General features: G+C 50.5%; 1 protein-coding gene and 1 long non-coding RNA gene across 4 annotated transcripts in view; one reads left to right on the top strand and one right to left on the bottom strand.

The window, feature by feature from the left end:
* The window catches only part of LOC124082620 (uncharacterized), a 30,683-nt gene extending 25,647 nt beyond the window's left edge, over nucleotides 1-5,036 (bottom strand). The window contains exon 1 of the long non-coding RNA XR_009225355.1: nucleotides 4,725-5,036. This is a non-coding gene — a long non-coding RNA (uncharacterized LOC124082620). The remainder of the gene's footprint in view (nucleotides 1-4,724) is intronic.
* Nucleotides 1,520-12,063, top strand: Pea15 (proliferation and apoptosis adaptor protein 15). 3 transcript variants are annotated; one of them, XM_046429089.2, is made up of 5 exons: nucleotides 1,520-1,671; nucleotides 4,610-4,702; nucleotides 8,184-8,357; nucleotides 9,711-9,866; nucleotides 10,008-12,063. In XM_046429089.2, exons 3-5 carry the CDS (start codon nucleotides 8,186-8,188, stop codon nucleotides 10,070-10,072), a joined length of 393 nt encoding a protein of 130 aa, XP_046285045.1. In that variant the 5' UTR covers nucleotides 1,520-1,671; nucleotides 4,610-4,702; nucleotides 8,184-8,185; the 3' UTR covers nucleotides 10,073-12,063. The 3 variants fall into 3 exon arrangements, with proteins under 3 accessions (XP_046285045.1, XP_046285048.1, XP_058430082.1); XM_046429092.2 differs by lacking the exon at nucleotides 4,610-4,702 and having other exon boundaries at nucleotides 1,549-1,671; XM_058574099.1 differs by lacking the exon at nucleotides 1,520-1,671 and having other exon boundaries at nucleotides 4,589-4,702.
* The last annotated feature ends 135 nt before the right edge of the window (nucleotides 12,064-12,198 follow it).

Consider the following 12,198-nt stretch of genomic DNA (forward strand, 5'->3'; position numbering starts at 1 on the left):
GAGTTTAGAGAATAGAACCCATTTATCCATCCAACTAATACCATTTAACAAATGTTTAATAAGCAGTACAGGCACTAGTTTTGTATTAGAAAAATGTTATTAAGCTTACTGTCTAGCATAGATCAGTGGAAGACCCCAGACTAAATAATAGTTCCTATTTCTTTAAGCACCCATCTTAAATAGCCAGTCTCTAGAGACTTGCTATTTCTGAATCTCAGAAGGACCCTATAAATCAGTCACTGGCATCCCCTTCTTACTGGTGAGGATACTGAGGCTTAGGGGCATACTTTGTCTTAGGAAAGAGTTGAGCAAGCTTGAAACCCAAGTCCTTGTGCCTTGGTGCCTGTCTTATTTCACCCAGATACTGCATGTCTGTGGGTAAATCATGCAGTTTCCTTGAATCTCAAAGATGGATTAAGAAAATAGGTTTTGGCCCTGCAACAAGGAGCAAATGAGATACATATACAAAGGCAAATTATGAGGATGAGTTACTCTCAAAGGGGCAATGCTGAGGATAAAAGAGCAAAGAAAAAGGCTGTAAAGCCCAAAGTGGCAGGAACCTGAGCTGAGGAGCAATGTAGACCTAAGAAAGTAGGGGCTCATCTGAGGCTTCTGGAAGTGTAACAGATTCCCTCAAGTTGGAATCGAGGCAAGATAAGTGTTCCATGAGGTGGTACAAACAGAGTTCTCACCCCTCTTCCCAGGGCCAGACCCTGCCAGAGTTGAGGTGACCCTTCTGCTGGGGATGGGGAGAAACAGACGCTTCCCCAATTCTCCCTTCCTCCTTTTCAGTCTGGCTGAGAATCTGGGGGAGGAAAGTCCCTGAGGTGGAGGGGAAGTGAGAGCTACCATTCTGGGCCCCCAGCAGAGGGGCAGAGCTAGGAGACAGAGCTAAGTGTGGCTTCGGGAACTGTCTATATTTGCATGGTGAGGTCACTGCTGCTCTTTTTCTCCCCCGAAAATAAAATTACATCTTGGTAGGGGAGGAGGAAGAGTGGGGTGTATTTGAGAAAGGTGAAAGTGACACAAGAGGGCCGTCTGGCTTCACCCTAAAGAGACAATCCATGGTTTCAGGTCAAGTAAAGGAGGTCATGTTGCTTCTTGCCAGGGACCCTCTGCCTCCACTTCCAGGGTGAATAAGTGGGGTCATTTACTACCAGTCCCCTGATCCATAAAGCTAGGAGAGCGGTTTTTCCAAATACCAAAGCAAATAGCTTAAGAGAAGGCATTGGTCAAATCCCTAAACCCTGATTTACTAAGTCGTCTCAGGGGTCCCAGTCGTGGTCACCCAGAAATCAGAAGAGGAGGAAGGTGTCCCATTGGGAAAGAATTAAATCTGGACATTGTTTCACAGTTGAGGGGGGAGGGCGGCATCCCTCGGCCCAATTCTGTCCCTCTTCCTCGGAGCCTTCCAGAACCCCAGCCCCTCGGCCCCGCGTCCCCTCCCCCCCTGCCGCTCCCCGCCCCCCGTCCCTCCCCGGCTCTGACATCACCGGCCAGCCGGGTGGGGTGAGGCGGCGCTGGGCTCGGGCTCGGGCTCCGCGGGCGGAAGAGGCGGCGGCGGCGGCAGAAGCGGCGGCGGCGGCGGGAGCCGAGGAGGAGGCTCCGGACGCTGCTCGGGAACCGGGGACCTGGGAGTGCCCGCGCCCTGAGCTCTCAGCTCCGGAGGCGGTGAGAGGGGCAGAGGGGGCATGTCGAGGGAAGGGGACAGATTTGGGGTCTGGATTTGGAGGAAGGACAACCCGGGATGCCGGGGGACACATAGGGGAGCGCCGGGACCCCGACTGGCCCTTTCGGTGTCAGGCCCGGTCTCTGCGTGCGTCCGGAGCACCGCGCTCGGGCCGGAGGCGGCGTGGTTGCGGCCGCCCCTTCCACGCCGATCGGCAGTTTGGGAGTCCGGCCGGGGCCTGGGATTAGGATGCAGCCTGCTTCCCGCCCAGCCGGCTCGGCCGGCCGCTCCCGCCCTCCCCGCTCTGGCTCCCGACTCTCCTCCGCTGGCCCTCCGCTGGCCGTCTCCAGCTCAGCCTGCCACCATGTGCCCTCACCCCAGCCCACTTGCACCTGGGAGAGAGGTGGGGCCGGGCTTAAGGAGGAAGGAGCTGGGGATGTAGGGGAATGGTGTATCTAACTAAACCCCTAATTAATTCCATATAATTGGTGTCAAAACTGACAGGGACACAAGCACACCTCTGAGAAACAACCAGCACTCACAGTGACACACACCCATGTGACTCTTACACATACTGGCTCGCACACACCAAATCACAACCTTCCCTGTGCTACACATCCAACCACCCACCACAACCCACTGCCTCCCATGTGGAGTCTCCTGGACTACGGGGCTCCAAGACATGAGTTTAACAGGACAGCAGAGGAATGGACAGAAGGGGCCACTGTCCCCAAGACCATCCTGGTTTTCTGGGCAGCTTTAAAATCCTGGTCTCCTTTAGAACAAGGAGACAGGACATTGAAGACTAATGAGTCAGTGCTCTTAGCCCGGTAATATGGGTTCTGGTGGCCTGTCTAGCTGGGTCCAGTTAGAGCTTAGGGCACTGGGAGTGGCTAGTTTCTGGACATCAGAATGGCCAAGGAATGGAGGAGGGAGTGGAAGAAAGGGAGAGGAAGAAAAAGAATGAGTATGAGTCAGCCAAGGATGGAGCGCAAGTCAGAGGGAGACAGAATGAGAGGAATGTGTGTGAGAAGGAGACAGACGTGGAGAAAGGGACAGAGCCAGAGAGGGTCAGAGATATAGTCAGGGAATCATGGGAAGGGAGAAAGTGAGAGAGAAATGGTCAGAGGATGCAAAAGAGTGCTGGAGAGTGGACTAAAAAGAAATTAGGAAGCATGAATTGGGCATGGTGGCACACATCTGTAATCACAGCAACTGGGGAGGCTGAGGCAGGAAGACCACAAGTTGGAAGCCATCCTGGGCAACTTAGCAAGAGCCTGTCTCAAAAGAGAAAAAAACAAAACAAAAAACTGGAGATGTAGCTCAGTGGAAGAGTGCCCTTGGGTTCTAGCCCCAGTACATTAAAAAAAAAAAAAAAAAAAAAAAGGCCAGAAGAAATTAGGGAGGATGAAAGCAGGGAATTAGGAAGCACAGGCTGAATTTGTGTATCTTGTTTCTTGGGTTGTGTGTGTGGCCCCCAGGCTGTCAGAGCGATTAGCATTAATTGCTCTTCCCTTTGCAGTTAAACACTCCTTTGGGGAAATTGCCAAGGATGCCCTAGGCTGCCAGCTTTTCTAGGTGCCTACTTCCTCCTCATTTCTGTGACACCTGTGCCCATCATGTGCACATATGTTGTCATGCATGAAGAGGGTTACAGAGTCATACAGTGGGTCACTGTCACATAGATCCTCACCTACAATGTCAAGAAGGACAGACCCTCCAGACAGTGGGCAGCCAACCACTGCATCTTCAGGTCTCTCCCCTCAAATACTGTATCAGGGAGGCTCACCCCTTCCTCAATAGTTGCTCTGAGTATTCAGACGGGGACATTGAGTTACGGAACCCTGGACCTCACCTCTTCCTAAATAGTTGCTGTGAGTATTCAGTATTCAGTCACTGGCCCTTGAAGTTCATGGCTACTACTAGATGGGATGGGTGAATAGGCAAAGCTAGAAGGGATGAATGTCCATTGAAAGGGAAGGAGGAAAAGACATCAAAAGACTAGGGAGAGAGGAAATAGAGATGGGAGAGAGACAGAAATAGGAGCAGGCAGTACCCCAGTCAGATCTTGGGTCTGGTTCTTGTATTAGACTAAGGGCTGAAGGCTTTGTCTCTGTCCCCATACCCAGAGGTTTTTCTTCTTGGCCTGAACATTTTGGGGTCCAGGTGTCCTGCCTCCCCTTACTCCCTGAGTGACCCTGAAACCTCAGAATCCTCTTTTTCCTTTGATACATGACTGAAGATGATCCTCCCACCCCTTCCCCCTAAAGAAAACCGGATAGAAATTTGGGGAGGAAGCCAAGTATGATATTAAAGGAAATAAACTTAGGACTGCTTGAATTTGGTTCCCAGATATAATTTAAAATAGGACAGCTAGAACCACACTCTCTCCCTTCCTACCCGCTACCTCTTCTCCATTACTTCCTCCAACTTCAGGTAACAAGACCTACAGACTTGATTGCCTAGGAGTCCCCTCCTTCCCATTATAGGTTCTTGCAGCTGTGCAGGATGACCCCTCCCCCCAGCCTGAGGCAGCTGCAGCAGATGTGGAAGAGGGAGGGCACTCCTAGCTCCTAATCCTTGGTTTCTCTTGAGATTCTTAAAAATTTACTGAGCTAGGCGAGCCAGGCTTGGTGGTCATGCCTGTAATCCCAGAGACTCCAGAGAACTGCAACTTAGAGAGGCCCTAAGCAATTTAGGATGAACCTGTCTCAAAAAAAAAAAAAAAGAAAAAGAAAAAAAGAACTGGGGTTGTCGATCAGGGGTTAAGTGCCGTGGGTTCAATCTCTGGTACTAAAAGAAAAAAAAAAAAAAAAAAAAAAAATTACTGGAACCAAATTCTAGGGAGAGGGGATACTCTACCATTAATTAATAGCAAAATGCACAAAAATTCTTTTGGTGCTGCCACTTCCTTCATAGATGGTTGTCCCATTTTGCCAGGCTTTTCAAAGCAGACCCAGGGCCTGCCTCCTCCTCCCCCAGTGCCTACTGAAGGAGCACCACCTGCCACCATCCCAACTCCTGCCCTAAAAGGTCAGTATATAACAATGCTTACCTCCTGCCTCTTTCTGTTTCTCAGCATCATCTTTGTCAGTTGGTTCTACCTTTGTCAGGGCTCCACCTGGAGCTAGTTTAGGAGAGGGAGGAAGGAAGGAAGGTATGAGGAAGCGGTGAGCTGCACACAGAATGAGCTGGGAGGGAAGGGGACCGACTTCCTGGCAGCCTCAGCTCCGGTTCCCAGTTCCTGCGCTGGTATCCTGTCCTCAGAATGGCCTCCGCCCAGGATGCCTGGTGTTCCCTGGGCAGCCCTCTACACTGCCCCAGAGATCAGAAGGATTTTTCAGAGCAAGGAGGACAGAAAACTTCTCCGTGGGCCCTAAGTAGTTCTAAATCTCTGACGAGGAAAGAGTCATGGAGGATGAAGGAGCCAGGCTCTGCCAAGTCCCACCACCGCCAGACAATAGTTGATCAGTGAGTCTTGAGACCCATATAAGGGAGATTCCATCTTCCCACCACCCCTAAATACCTCCCCCCAATCTATTCTGCCCTTGCTTCTGCTGCCACACCTGGGCACGGGCAAATGGGATCTAGAAAGGCAGGTAACCATGGCCTTTCCTTACTCCCTTAGGGGGCCCTGTTCCTATCCTGTTGTCCCTTACTGCCCACTCTTCACTCTCCTTCCATCCAGTGGTATCATTGTCCTGATGATTCGGGGGGCAGGGGCATCTCCCAGAACCGAGGTTGCTGTGCTAACAGCTGAGCTGAGGCCGCAGCCTTGTGGACTCTGAGCTCCATCCCCCCACTTTCCCCTAGGATTCCTCATTTGCAGCCTCAGTCTCTCCCTTTCCCGTCTCCTGCTCTCTTCCTCTGTTCTGTAGGCTCCCCTCACCCTCTGGATGGGAGCCTGTGGTTATGTACTTTCTTACACACACTCAGCTGGTTCAGACACATACAAACACACATCCCACACACACTCACAGCCAGTTACGAGAACATCCAAACACACCCACTGCCTCCTCCACACACCTGTACACACACCCAGAGATCAGCATCCACACATACATAGAATCTGGCACATACACGTCACCCCCTTAGCCACTTTACATTCCCACCCCCATTCCTCTTAGGGGCCTTGTATCTGTTTCACTCTTCGAAAGCTCCTACCCACTGCCCCCAGCCTTGTGAGTGGGTGTGTCACACACACTAATCCCGTTTCACCCACCTCCTTATAGATCTGTGTTTTAGATTGAGCCCTAAATCTCAATTCTTCCCGAGATATTCTCTCTCTCTCTCTCTCTCACACACACACACACACACACGCACGCACGCACGCACACTCGCACTCATTCCTCCCACAGGATCTACCATATTTACAAACTCTTTTTCCATGTGAAACCAAGCCTGTTTTGACCCTAATACTGCCCCCTTTCCTAGCTGAAGCTGAGGGTTTGGTGGCAGGGTCTCATCCACTGGGGCAGGTTCTTGTCTCTTTCTCATGCTGCGCTTTCCCAACCAGCATGCCCCATCCCCCAGTCCCTATCCTTATCTCCAGACCCCCTCCCCACCATAACCCTCCCATCTCCACCCTTTTCTGCCCTGGGATTATCAGTGGAGGCGGGGCTGGGCTCCAGAGCCTGCTGCTGTGACCTAGATTTCAAGGCTGGGATGGTTCCTGGTGCTGACAGTCGGAGAGCATTGTTCCTGGTCCAGCCTGGCAGGGCCACCGCTGGGCCCTTCTGTCTGGTTGCACCTGGGTGTGCAAGTGAGAGTGTCTATGAGTGACTGTTTCTTGTGGGGGTCGTGCTGGCCCTGCTGTCTGGCTCATTGTGTGTTTGTGTCACGGTGCCTGCCACCAAGGGAGGCTTGTTATTCTGGTCCAAGAAGGGGGCTGGGTGTGGGGACTTCTAGGTCCACACCTCTTATTGTGTGATGGCCATGCCTCTCTGCCTCAGTTCCCCTACAATAGAGCCTAGAAGTAAGGAAAATAGGAGTGTATCAGTCAGCCTGAACCCTTTGAACTGCCAAATTCCCAGTCCAATGTTGGGGTGCTTCATGGCATCCTCGGTCAGGGACAAGGTCATCTAGCTTTTTGCTACCCTTTGTTCTAGCCACAGAGGGTTATGACATGCTTTTTTTTTTCTTTTTCCTTGATACTGTGGATTGAACCCAGGGATGTTCTACCACTGAGCCACATTCCCAGTCCTTTTTGATACAGGCTTTCCCTAAGTTGCCCAGACTAGCCTCAAATTTGCAATATTCCTGCCTCAGCCTCTTGAGTTGCTGGGATTATGGGTGTGGGCCACTGCACCAAGCTATGATTTCTTTTCCTTTTTTTTTTGCTTTACCCTTCTGATTTTAAGAGATATACTCATTGTAGGAAATAAGTGCCTGTTTTGAGCTCACTACTAGTGTTTCACATTTTATCAAATCCAGCAAGTTCATTCTAAGGTTCATCCTTCTTTCTTCCTGTCTTAGCTACAGTTCCTATTTTAGGGGAGGGAGGCCTTGAATGTTCTTCACCTTCTTACCTAAGGATCATGAATGAAGGCCTAGATGATATGTGGTCTTGCCCAGCACCCTGCGGGAGGCCACGCTAAAGGCAGTGCCAGCAGGATGTTGATGCAGGAAGGGGTGGCAGCCCCCTTCCTGCCAGACTCTCCTGAAGCTGCATCTTGGTGCCCTTCCCCCCACCACCCAGCAAGCCTGGGAACTGGGCAGGGGGCCAGAGCCAGCCGCTTGGTATTCTTGGGCGCGGGGGCTGCAAGCACAGCACAAAGGCTGGGAGACAAGGCTGAGTGGGGGCCCCTGTGATGATGAAGGGAGAAAATGGGCAAAGTGGGGATAGCCCATTGCTTCCCCTTACCCCAGGCCCTGATGGCTTAATATGAGGCTATGCATGGAGGGGCCAGGGAACCATCAGACCAAGCAACTAGGCATCCTTCCAAAGTGAGTCATTAGTGGGGTGGTGGGCAGTTGAAGTGAGGACCCTTTTGCTTCTGGGGAAGAATGGAAGCTAACATTTCAACCAACCCCCCGCCCCCCAGTTCTTTTACAGTTTCTTCTTCCACAGCAAGCCTCTCCCTGATGTTGTTTTGAGGTGGTTTTTTTTTTCCTTGACAGGGGGAGGGGTTGGAAGTGGGTGGGGCATTTCTGGGGGGGGACTCTGAAACAGCGGGTGAGAAAGTCGGGAGCAGGTTGCCATGGTAACCGCCTCCTCAGTCAGGGGAGCTGTTGCCAGGGTTACTGTTAGAGGGGGGGAAAAGAAGAAAAAGACAGTGGAGGGGGGAAGTATGACTTATCACTCTAGGCTCCAGCACTGCTCCTGTCTTAAGTGTTTTCCTGTCTGTCCCCAATGCTTCTCCTAGGTCTTCATTTTCTTCCTCTGGCTCTGCCCACCCGTGTTCTAGACACATGCCTGGCAGGGCAGTGAGGGGGTGTGGATAGTGCCAGTATGTGAATCAGACTCAGTACACCAAGTCCAGAATCCTTTCCCTTTGTTGCCTCCCCACCCCAGTCATGGCCGAATACGGGACCCTCCTCCAGGACCTGACTAACAACATCACCCTTGAAGATCTGGAACAGCTGAAGTCAGCCTGCAAGGAGGACATCCCCAGTGAGAAGAGCGAGGAGATCACCACAGGCAGTGCCTGGTTTAGCTTCCTGGAGAGCCACAACAAGCTGGACAAAGGTGCGGGATGGGGCTCAGTCCACTTGGCAGAGAGATGAGCGCAGAGCTCCCACACATGCGTGTACCTCTCAACAAGGCAGGCGAGAGAACGGAAGGGGCAGGAGGCCTTGGACAGTTTTCATTGTGCCCCTTGGCAGTAAAAGCATTATTCAGATACTCCTGTGCTATTATTACATATATAGAGAACATAAAAGCAATTTAAAAGTGGCAGCATTTAAAATAAAACAAGTTCTAACTTTCTTTTATCTGCTTTTAGAGACTCCTGCTCTAGAGGGACTGGGGATTATAGATTGGAGTGATCCCATGCAGCTGGGGGCTTTGAGGAGGACTTGGGAGTTTAAGATGGCCTTGAAAGGAAAGTGGGAATCCAGAGGGCCTGGTAGGCAGAGTGACAGACACAGAGGTGGGAGTTTCTGGTGTGTGTGGAAAAGCAGAGTCCTGCTTAGCTTGACTGGGACATTCTATATATTTAGAAGTAGCTGTGAAGGAATGAAGGTAAGTCAAAACTCTGTTGTGGAGAGCCTTGAGTGATAGACATTTGAGAGAAAAGTGAGGTGAGTGATCTCAGAGCTCTTCAGAAATATTATTCGGACTGATTTAAATGTGGGAGCAGGGAGGGGAGCTGAAGGACATACTAAGGTTAGGAGCCAGAGGTCTGAGGTCATCAGTAATATCTTGGAGCTGGCTGAAAACCAGGGTGATCATTCTTTTGGTTATATCCACATCTTGCATTTAGAGTGACTTTTCTTACTAGGCCCAGAACTACTCTTGGATCTCACCATTCCTACCCCTGTGTGCTATTGGGAAATTCTTCCTGATGGTTGGATGAAAGTGGAAAAAGGTTAGGGAGGGTGGGGTATTTGGAAGACAGTTTTTCTATTGTCCTTTCCCTAACCCTGTCAGGGACTTGCTATCGAATCCAAAGCCCTCTCTTTTTTTGGTGGTGGTACTGGGTTTTGAATCCAAAGGCGCTCTACCACTGAGCTACATCCCCAGCCCTTTTTCTTTCTTGTGTTGATATAGGATCTAAGTTGCGCAGAGTGGTCTCAAATTTACCATCTCATCTGCCTCAGCTTCCTGCGTTACTGGGATTACATGTGCCACCATGCCTGGCTCAAAGCCCTCATGCTAATTCTACAACCTAGAAACTTCACTGACCAACTCCCTGCCCTTCCCGGAAACAGTCTTGTACCATTGTGTGGGTGCTTTAGCTTTCTTTTCCTGGCTTAGTAGCCAGCCCTTCTTCCAGTGTGGCCCTCTGAGAGCCAATGTTGTAGTAGTTCCAGAACACTGTCAGAGAGGCAAGGGGACTGCTACTGTCCAGCTCTGACCTAGTCTCCTGCCTTCCTCCAGACAACCTCTCCTATATTGAACACATTTTTGAGATCTCCCGCCGTCCAGACCTACTCACTATGGTGGTTGACTACAGAACTCGTGTGCTGAAGATCTCTGAGGAGGATGAGCTGGACACCAAGCTAACCCGCATTCCCAGCGCCAAGAAGTACAAAGGTAAGAGTTCATGTCTTTGGCATACCCCTTCCGTTATCCCTGGAATAAGTGCATTTGGGGAGCATGCATGTTGGTATTCAGTGGGTTTATCTGACACCTCCCACAGCTTTCATCCCTGGACACATCCCTTTTTGCCCCTAGACATTATTCGGCAGCCCTCTGAGGAAGAGATCATCAAACTGGCTCCCCCACCGAAGAAGGCCTGAGCAAGGGGGAGGAAGAAGAGGAAGGTTGGACCTTCATCAGATCACTCCCTTCCCCAGCCTCCAAGAGAGGGGGCAAGGGCAGCACTCCCATGCACCCACTTACTAACCTGGTCCTAACTCCCTTACTGTGCGCGTGTGTGTGCGTGTGCGCACGCTCTGGCTGTCTGTCTATATGTCTAGCTCATCTAGTTCCTCCTCCTTGTGAGGGGGTGGGGGTCAGGATGGGGGGCTTAGTTTCCCCACTCTAAGGGGGAGGTGGGGGCTGTTTCTATGCAAATAGAAATTGGCACATTCCTACTTCCCTTTCTTCCACTTTTCCTGGCCACATCTTAAAAATGTGGAAGCAGAAAGGACCTGCATTTTCCTACACTGAGGAGCTGAGATGGTGAGGTATGGGAATGGTGGGTAGATCTAAGGAAAAGCAGGGAAGGAAAGGAGGGAGGACGAAGAGGCCAGTCTCCACCTGAAAGGGGCAAAGAAAAGCTAGAGTTCAGTGTTTGTATCCTGATGCTGGACTAGCTAAAAAGTTCCATTTCCTGCTGTTCCTCAGGCTGGAGAGCCTAGGTACCAGCAGGTCCCTTTTTTATGCTCCTCTCATGGGCCTACGATGGGTATAAGCCAGGGATCTAATGGAAGAAGACCATTGTATCCTTTCCTGGTCCCTAAGAGCAAATCCTATGGAGCAGCCAGCATTCAGTGTCCACCCCCACCCCCCACCTTTTTGCTCTGGAAAGACTAGGCTGGGAACATGCACCACTGAGCCTGAAATGGGGACATAGAGGGATGGGCCCCTTTGTCACTCCTTTATTCCTATTCAGACTGTTGCACACACTGACCCCAAACTTAGGTTGAGAAATGAGATCCTTAGGTTTTAATTTCAACCTGCCCCCGCTACAGGGTCCCAATGTGGATATTGCAGGCAACTACCCTCTCTCTACTCAGTCTACAACACCCCAAGCCAGAAAGAAGTGTTTTCCTTTGCACTGATCCCCATGCCAATTCAGTCTTCGGAGGGGACTTGGTAACCCTTCTCACTGACACCCCGGCCCCCTTGGGCTTGTGGACGCCTCCTAGCCAAATAACTAGAGTACAGTGAGTGACCCCAGCCTCTTGCCTGTCCCAACATGCCCTTCCCACCCTGACCGTGCTAACTGTGTGTACATATATATTCTACATATATGTATATTAAACCCGCACTGCCATGTCTGCCCTTTTTGTGGTGTCTAGCATTAACTTATTGTCTAGGCCAGAGTGGGGGTGGCAAGGGAGTGCCACAATGACAGGAGTGGCAGAGGCAAATTGCTACATATTCCAAACAGAAAAGCTTTTTATATTAAAAAAAAAAAAAGCAAACCAAAAAAAAAAAAAATAGATTCACATGCAAACTGAGACTATTTAGAGAAAGTTGGAAGTTAGCAGCTTTTAGGATGTGGGAGCAAAACTTCAGTGGGAGCAGCGGGCTGGCTGTTGGAAGAGGGAAGAAGTCAGACTGATCAGAGTGCACCCTCGACTCCTAGCTGAGCCCAGTCTGTGTGTCCCCTCTGGCTACTGTTGCAGACACCTGCCTTAACATATACATCTCGAGTACTCCACGGTTTTGCCTTAAAGGACCTTCCCAACTCTCCCCAGCCCTGTCTGGCTTCTCCCTTAGGGAGAGATACTTGTAGAACTGGAATTAGGGAAATGAGCATGAAGAACTGGAATTAGGGAAATGAGCATGAACGGTCCTTTTATTTGGAATGTTATGTGAGTGAGAGGGAGGGAGAAAATGAGAATAAAGAGCTTTCCTTATGGAATAAACAGGAAAAGAAAAGACGGGGTTATTTCGGCAGAGTCTAGTAGTTTCTCTGTAAGGCAAAATAATCTAAAAAGACTAACTTGCCCTCCCACCCTTTGTCCTGCTGTAAGGCTGCCCCTATCTTGTGCTCCTCCATCTGCAGTGTGCACGGCCTTGTTCTAACCCTGGAATAAAGGTGACTGATTGTACTGTACTGGATTCCAGAATTTGAGTGACCAGGATTTTGGAGCCTCTGTATGACTGGGAAGGGAGGGGGAGCAATATTTACCCCTACATTCTTTATTGTAGCCTGGTATAGGGACCCAGAAAACACCCCAAATAGGATCCT

This window comes from Marmota monax, unplaced genomic scaffold (assembly GCF_021218885.2).
Source record: "Marmota monax isolate L192 unplaced genomic scaffold, Marmota_monax_Labrador192_F-V1.1 WCK01_AAM20220418_F8-fsc00145, whole genome shotgun sequence".
Taxonomy (NCBI): Eukaryota; Metazoa; Chordata; class Mammalia; order Rodentia; family Sciuridae; genus Marmota; species Marmota monax.

What these genes read in the sequence shown, in the direction of transcription:
- Pea15 (XM_046429089.2), top strand. Translation starts at nt 8,186, where the DNA reads ATGGCCGAATACGGGACCCTCCTCCAGGACCTGACTAACAACATCACC. An exon ending in CCACAACAAGCTGGACAAAG is followed by an intron (nt 8,358 to 9,710) that starts GTGCGGGATGGG and finishes GCCTTCCTCCAG; the next exon opens with ACAACCTCTCCTATATTGAA. An exon ending in CAGCGCCAAGAAGTACAAAG is followed by an intron (nt 9,867 to 10,007) that starts GTAAGAGTTCAT and finishes TTTTGCCCCTAG; the next exon opens with ACATTATTCGGCAGCCCTCT.